General features: G+C 30.7%; 1 protein-coding gene across 4 annotated transcripts; it reads right to left on the minus strand.

The window, feature by feature from the left end:
- Positions 1-5,006: 5,006 nt before the first annotated feature.
- On the minus strand, positions 5,007-7,556 carry LOC102578210 (uncharacterized). 4 transcript variants are annotated; one of them, XR_001473535.1, is made up of 3 exons: positions 6,534-7,556; positions 5,955-6,055; positions 5,007-5,485 (listed from the first exon to the last, which is right to left on the minus strand). XR_001473535.1 is itself a non-coding variant. In XM_006348160.2 (3 exons), exons 1-3 carry the CDS (start codon positions 6,668-6,670, stop codon positions 5,162-5,164), a joined length of 339 nt encoding a protein of 112 aa, XP_006348222.1. In that variant the 5' UTR covers positions 6,671-7,021; the 3' UTR covers positions 5,007-5,161. The 4 variants fall into 4 exon arrangements, 1 of the variants encoding a protein (XP_006348222.1); XR_001473536.1 differs by having other exon boundaries at positions 5,007-5,291; positions 5,414-5,485; positions 5,955-7,015; XM_006348160.2 differs by lacking the exon at positions 5,955-6,055 and having other exon boundaries at positions 5,007-5,291; positions 5,414-5,485; positions 6,534-7,021.
- Positions 7,557-8,131: the final 575 nt, after the last annotated feature.

Consider the following 8,131-nt stretch of genomic DNA (forward strand, 5'->3'; position numbering starts at 1 on the left):
TAATAATAATAATAATAATAATAATAGTAATAGTAATAGTAATAATATAATAATAATAATAATTCAATATGGGCAATTTGGAAATTGTATAAAAGAATTAAGGGCAAAAAGGTAATATACTTGGTCAACATAAAAGAGCTTTTAAGTTAAAAAAAAAAAAAGCTCCCCCCCCTAGCTTTTAGCTTTTGGCTTAAAATAAGTCATTTTTGACTTAAAATAAGTCACTTTGATAATTGCCAAACACTCTAATAAGTCAAAAACTGGCTTTTAAGCCAGTTTGACCAGCTTATAAGCCCATCCAAACAGGCTCTTAATATATGCTCTAACGTTGAAAATATCATAAAAAAATCTTAAAAAACATTCTCATCTTTTATCTCCTTTTTTGACATTTTATATTTGTTTTCTATTTTAAGTTTATATTTTTAAAAACTGAAAGTGTTTAAATGTATTACCCAATTAATCACATTCATTTAAAACATTCCTCAAATTAATATACATTTAAGTAAAAAGAAGATGAAGAGACCAAAAGCTTTTCATTTTCCACAACGGTTTATATTTAGCCTATAAAATACAAACATTTGATCATCTATAAACAACAACAATAGACTCTTTCGCCTCTTCTTTTTTCACGTCAATCAAATTCTGAATATCATGTTATTTATATACTTCTATTAACAATGTATTTTATCGATCTGATATTATATGTGTACCGGTGTCGTCGTCATGACTCCATAAGCAATTCATAATGTCAACAGATTTTATCCTACTTCATATTAGCAGGATTATACATAAATCTACTTCATCCAGAAAAAAAGAACAGAGAAAGCGGGAGTATATTAGTGTAAGAAGAAATGTCATGCAATAAGCGTACCTCCTCAAAATAAAAGACTTTTTTGAAAGGATGTTGCACTATAATTATCCTACAAAGAGATATTTGTTGGGAAAACAAATTCATTTGGTTGAGAAATTTATAAGTGTGGAGAATGTTCAAAGGGCAAGAAGAATATTTAGAGAAAGAATCAATCTATTTATGAAATTCATATCAAATGAAGAGAAGAATAAAAAATAATTATTTGAAGAAAAGATTAATATATTTAATGAATTCATATCAAATTAGGAGTAGAATAAAGGAAAATGTAAATTCTGATTTGAAAAGAGCCAAAATTAATGCTGACATTATTTCTTTCAACTTAATTTTTCTATTAATTTCTTTCTTTTTTTATTTTTTTCTTAAAAGTATTTTCTATTTTATTTTTTCTTTTATGCATCTTTATTTAAAATATATATATATTAATTCATGAACATTGATGTGAAGACAAAATATATATTTTTAATTATTATTTGCCTCACATTTATTATTTATATTTGTCCTTTTGAGCTTGAATTTTATGAATTGTGCTCAATAGTATATTTTATTTGTAGAATTAAATTGATGGAAAAATAAAAAAGTTTAAAAATAAAACGAATTAAAAATGAAAGATTGAAGAAGCAAAATAAACAGCTTAATGGATTAAATTAAATATAATAATATATAATATATAACTTACCGAAGATTGCAGATTGCGAACCGCAAAGAGAAGAACTGCCACGTGGCAGCAAAGAAAGACAAGAGTGAAAATGAAGGAATCTTTCTGCCACATGTCACAATTGAAGGCTACAACAGTAAAAGAAAATTGAGGCGACACAATTCATGCGTACAATTAGGAATTCAATTTCGTCTCGTTTGATTTTCTAATTTAATTTGGACTCAATTATTTTAGGGTTTTCTTTATCTATAAAAATTCATAAAAATAATTATTTGAAAGAAAAAGAAAAGACCCTTTTGAGAGAAAAGAAAAGATCATTTTGAGTGGCCTAATTTTTGAATAGTACTTTCCTGTGAATGCTTGATTGATAGTGAAATTGCAAACCTTTGACATCTAGGTTCATGGTTGTGACTTTGTATATAGCTTATTTTATTTTATAGATTGTTATGATCTTGTCTCGCTTAGAAGTGGAATTGATGCTTCTTGATTGATACTTGTGTCATGTGTGGTGAGAATTTGTTTATTTCATGTTTTGCATCTTAGTCTAGAACTTGCCCTGCATGTTATTGAAGCGAAATAAAAAGTGTTGTTTTGTTTAGGAGATGACAATAGACTTTCTTTGATTTGTCTTGTAAATTTTAGTCTTTTCAGATATTATATCACCCTTTTGAGCCTTTTAGCCTATATTTTTCTTGTAAACCACATTATCGAGCCGAATTCCTTTTTATTGTTACCATAATTCTATTTGAGCCAAAAAGAAATCCTTAATGCACTAAGTAAGAAGAAAAATGAGAACAATGGTAGAAGTAAAGGGTGGAAATACTTGGTTTGTAGCTAATGGAACATGAAGAGGTAAAAGATAAGATGACCTATGATTGAGATCCACACATCTCACATTTTCCTAAGAAAAGTTGTAAAACTCCGTGTCGGCCCTGGTCCTTCCTTGGACATTGTGCACTTTAACTCGGGCTGAAAGTCTAAATTGAGGGTGGCTACTTCAGAAGTTACTTTTGATGATGGCCCTGGTCCTTTCAAGGACATCGTGCACCTTAACGCATGTAAAATATGTAAGTTGAGGGTGGCTATTATCAAGGAAAACTAAAAAAAATTGAATCATTCTTGAGATGATGAGAATTACTTGTGAAATAATTGTTGAAGAGATGGTTGAAAATAAAGAGAAGAAAACAATGGGTGATGAAGTCTAAAATTGCAAAGTGCTTAAGGAAGTGTAAGTCACTATTATATAGTTTTCCTACCCGTCCCCTAGCCTACATTACAACCCGTTAAAGTCCTATTTGATTCTATTCAAACATGCTTAATTAGTGGAGGTGTACATAATGGGCAAGCCTACGGTTCTTTGTGCATACATGTAAATTTTGTTTGTGAGTGTGAGAGTTGTTCTTGATATGAAGTCCTTAATTTATATTTAATCGTTTGAATTGAGTGTATGGACTATTTCTTCTTGTGAGGGCACTTGTTTCATGATAGATAAGTGATTTTATTAGCTTTCTTTGATGAGAGTAGGTGAGCAAGCTTAAATTTGATGAGTTCAAAGTCCTTCCTTGAGGTTAGGAGATTAGAGGTGTGTTGTTTATTTGGATGTCTTGCATAATGATTGAGAAATCTACTTGATGTTTTGAAATTGGTATATGGCCTAGTTGTTTGTATTAGCCAAAGTGATGACATTTCTATTTTGATTTTTTGAGATGAGCTTTAATGTTTGCTCGAGGACGAACAAAAGTTTAAGTGTGGGGTGTTGATGTGAAGCCAAAATACATATTTTTAATCATTATTTGTCTCACATTTATTATTTATATTTGTCTTTTTTGAGCCTGAATTTTATGAATTGTGCTAAATAATATATTTTATTTGTAGAATTAAATTTGTGGAAAAATGAATAAGTTTGAAACTAAAACAAATTAAAGATAGAAGACTGGAGAAGGAAATCAAATAGACAGTTTAATAGATTAAATTGAATATAATAATAAATAATATATAACTTACAGCAAATTGAAAATTTGCAAATCTCAAATTGCGAACTGCAAAGTGAAGAACTGCCACGTGGCAGCAAAGGAAGACAAGAGAAAAATTGAAGGAATCTTTCTGCCACGTGTCACAATGGAAGGCTACAACAGTAAAAGAAAATTGAGGCGGCACAATTCACGCGTGCAATTAGGAATTCAATTATTTTATTTGATTTGGACTCAATTAGGTTTTGATTTCCTAATTTGATTTGGACTTAATTATTTTATTTAGAGTTTTTTATATCTATAAATAATCCATAAAAATAATTATTTGAGAAGGAAGAGAGATCATTGATAAGATATACTTTTGAGGGTTCTTTTCTTCTTCTTTTGGGTTAGACAACATTTTATATTTTTAGTTCTTGGCGTTTTATGGAATTAACTTGCAAACTTTAGCAATTTAATTTTCGATTTTCGTTTTGTAAGATTTTCACTTTAAAATTCAATTGAAGATTTCGGGTTTTATCTACTCTAATCGTAAGTTCATGAATTCTTTTTATCAAAATATGAATTGTGTCCTTTCAAGCATGAGTAGCTAAATCCACAACTAGGGTTGTGGGAACCATGAGAAATTAACAACGTATGAATAATAATTAAGTAATTCTTGAATAGTGTTTATGCATGTATTGGTAATTCTTTCGCTTAGAAGTCTTTTTAACGGTTGCAAATGTTAGAACCCACCTCCCTCCTACTTGCCGGACCAAGGAGGTAATGAATGAGAAAAGAATTAACAACAGAGATTTAGTGGATGCTATCTAATAGTCTAATGTCAATTGATGCGAGGGTGAAAACTAAGTCATACATTGATATGATGTCTAATCTGGGGTAAAGATAAGGGTTATAAAGCATACACTCGTAGCCAGACCAAGGTGCGTAGTGAAATTTCCTATTTGGAGGACCAATCACTTAGGGATACCTAACTTACCAACTTTGCATGTAAAACACTAGGAAATGATTACTATTATTAGGATTACTGCGTTAAAAGCTCGAGGGGAATACACATGCCCTAGTTTCTCTCTCATATTGATATCTCAAAGTTTGAATCATGCTTACTTGTTACTTAATCAACAATCTGTTACTTTCTTCTTACAACCCCCCCCCCCCTCCCCCTTTATTTACTTGTCTCGAAAATAGTTTGACTAAACGAATATAATAGTAAGTTAAGTTTAAGTCTGAACCATATTCCTCGTGGGATCGATCCCAACCTACAAGTTGGGTTTTTTTTTTGACAACGATCGCGTATACTTCTTTAGGGATGTGTAATTTGAGTGTATCAAACATATATATATATACTAGATTAAATATGGCCCGTGCTAAGCACGAGCCCAACATGGTTGATTTTGTTGTTTACTTTTTTTTTTATTATTGTAATAATATAAATTATATAGTTCAACTACATATAGTCAAATGTCTTTCTACTAACATAGATAGAACATGATATTTTTTCATGTACATATGCAAAAAGGATAAGCTCATATACTACCTTTAAATAATATTGACTTATCCTTACATCAAGACAGATAAAATCAATACTAATACATACTAAAGTTTAAACAGACAATATCCAATAGTTTATGTACAATATATGCATAATTAGTTACTTCTATTATACTAAGACAATTTCATAATCAAACATTTTAGACATATCAATAGTCTCTGCCTGATTTCAAGAATTTTCCACACTTCATGACAAATATTATACTTAGCCTTATCCATTTTGAAATTGTATCCTCTGTTGTCCCTATAGGACCATGAACATAGAGGTGTCACAATTTGCTTGCAAAAGAGATATAAAATTTAGTGCATCGGTAATTGTATCTTGGTAAAGACCCCAACTGAAAATAAAGGAACCAAAGTCCTTACCAGACTATCTCTTCCAAAGAAGCAGGCTCAAGATAATACTTATTATTCACCTTGTCAGAATTGGATGTAAACCTGAAATGAAAAATCAACACAATCAATCTAATATGTTTTTTGTCCAAATGTTACCAACTTTTATACCTTTTCATTAATTTTCTGAAGCATCGAGCGCTAAGTGAATAAAATATCTAAAAATGACAATATAGTCAGAATATTAGCTTCATCCTACTATTGCTAACAACATTAACAACTACGACACTTTCAGATTGTCATCATCATTGCCATCTTTCAATGCCTTTCAAGAAAGTCAAGAATCGGAACAGTATCAAGAAATGGTCCAAATAGTGGTTGGAATATGGTATTATTCAAAGCAACTCCACAAACAAAAGCATCACGTATCACCTCTAACAACGTTAGCAAACTCAGTTCTTCCTACTTGGGATTGTATAATCAGAAGTTATTGACATTGTTTTCAAATAGTGGCCTAACACCAATTTCTAATATGAATAACTATAATCAAATTCCAGTTATAGAACCAACTAACCACTTTAATCCATTTTTTACAAGACACATCGACAGAACAACCTTCAACGCCAAACATGGATACTAACATTGCCACAAACAGGTTCTCATTAACACCTTTGCCTACATTTCAAGCAACAACAACATTTAGTTGTCAGAATTTTACCTCAGCAGTGCAGAGTGATTTGAATTCAGATCCATTTGGAACATTTCTGAGTAGCGACCAGACGTTAAATGAGAGTATGCATCATAAGGATTTTTCGGATGAACAAAAATTATGGTTACAAAATCAAAACAAGATCATAGCTAAACATGTCTTAAATTTTCTCATGTCAGCTTAGATGCCAATTTTGATCTTTAAGTTTCCCTTTTTACTTTTATTCTTAGTTTTGATCTTGCACTTTTCACTATGACAGTGAAAAATAGCAAGGAAAATCGTATCAAATCAAAGTTCTATTCAACCCAAAATTTCAGTCTTTTTCCTTCCATTTATAGATGGAGAAATGTCACCATAGAATGACCAACAACAAATAAGAAAATATAAGAAGAAAATAGTGGGAAAAGAAGAAAGATTTGAGCAAAAGTTGAGAGGAAATCATACCTCAAAATAGTAAGATATTCTTGAAAGTATGAAGGAGAACTGCAATAGCAATAGCAGTCCTCTGTTTTCTTAGAAAACAAATCTAGTCTAACTCTATTTGTGTAATCCCGACAACATCCATCTAATCTGATGAGCATCCATATAATCTCAAATCATAACCAAGAAAAAAAAAAGACTCAAAGAAGTAGGCATCAGAAAATTTTGTACATTCTAGAGATATGTGAAGCATGAAATATGCTCTATGAAATTCAAGGAGGAAGGAGTACACCCAAAGCTATAAATACTTACAAGTTACATGTTATTCATAAAAACAATAAAGATAAGATAGCCAGAGAGAGTTGTGGAGGAAGGGACAACATCTTGCAGGACAAACTCAAGAGAAGATAAGGAATAAAATACAGAGAAAGCAGTTGGTTTATTCAAGGACAAATGAAGAAAAAGAAAAACAAAGGGCTAATAAATGGAAGGATATTGTAGAGAAGAGAAAAGAGATATAACTCAAAAATACAAAAAATGCCCATAAAAGTTGGCAATACATAAATGTTTCATCATCAGAACCATTGAACCCCATGATCCCCCTTATAAGATGCATCTCAACTTTACATGAGGATCATATTTGAATATTGAGTTATCAATAGATATTACTTTGATCTCTTTTCTATCACAAAGATCACAACGTGTATGTGTTTTGTTCAATGACTATTTGTTGGATACCCTCATTCTCTCGTTTAAGCATATACTTGACTGAATTCAGAAATGTAGAAGATTACTTAAAGGAACAACACTTACATTTACAACTTTACTGAAAGATAATTCTTTCAAGCAGTTTTTTCTTAAGTAGTATTGTAGAACATAATAGTAATTATATTAGTGATTTTGTTCAATAAGTATTTGATAATATATCATCACTTACACTTTTAGTCAGTTTCAAAACGAAAGTATCTTTTTCCTAATTTATAACTCTTTAATTTCAATATCCCACATGACATGTTTAAAAATAAAAGATTAAATGACATTTGGGTACATTATTTATTGTTGGGTTTAGCAAGGTGTGAATGAGAAATTAAAAAGAGAAAATGGAAAGAGGAAGAACCAATGAAAGTGGGGGAACCAATTTTGGAGGGAAAATGAAAAGTCATTGCAAAGTGCAAATGAAAAGTCATTTTTACCATATTGGTAGAAGAAAGGAAATTGTTGTCCTTATATTAGGAAAAACTTCCTTTAGTTCTTAAAGGGTTAAGAAGAAGGTGCCCCCTCGAGGCTTCGGCTTCGAATTCGGATTCGGCAAATGATGTGATTGATTGATAATATTTTTGGACAAAATTTATTTAATCAATCTTGTTAATTCATTTCTTTTCTCTTATAAATTAATTCAGAATGTTAGTTAAATAACAGAATTAATTTGGCGCAACGGAATTTATTTGAAATTCATATGCAACGGTAATAACGTTCTGAAGGGACCTGTTCCTTCCGAAAAGTCGTTATATTTCCCAAAAGACACAACGTTCTGGAAAAAACGGGTCTGAACATAATTGTCTGAACAGACACATTCCTTGTTGTAAATGGCTATAAATAGAGATGTTTTTTTCGGTTTTCAC

The sequence above is a fragment of the Solanum tuberosum genome, unplaced genomic scaffold (assembly GCF_000226075.1).
Source record: "Solanum tuberosum cultivar DM 1-3 516 R44 unplaced genomic scaffold, SolTub_3.0 scf00100, whole genome shotgun sequence".
NCBI classification, from domain to species: domain Eukaryota; kingdom Viridiplantae; phylum Streptophyta; class Magnoliopsida; order Solanales; family Solanaceae; genus Solanum; species Solanum tuberosum.

Excerpts from the sequence above, each read along its gene's own strand:
- LOC102578210 (XM_006348160.2), bottom strand. The coding sequence starts at position 6,670 with ATGCTCATCAGATTAGATGGATGTTGTCGGGATTACACAAATAGAGTT. Across the intron at positions 5,486-6,533 it reads GAATATCTTACTATTTTGAG|GTTTACATCCAATTCTGACA; the intron begins GTATGATTTCCT and ends TTTTCATTTCAG. Across the intron at positions 5,292-5,413 it reads TCTTTGGAAGAGATAGTCTG|GGACAACAGAGGATACAATT; the intron begins GTAAGGACTTTG and ends ATGGTCCTATAG.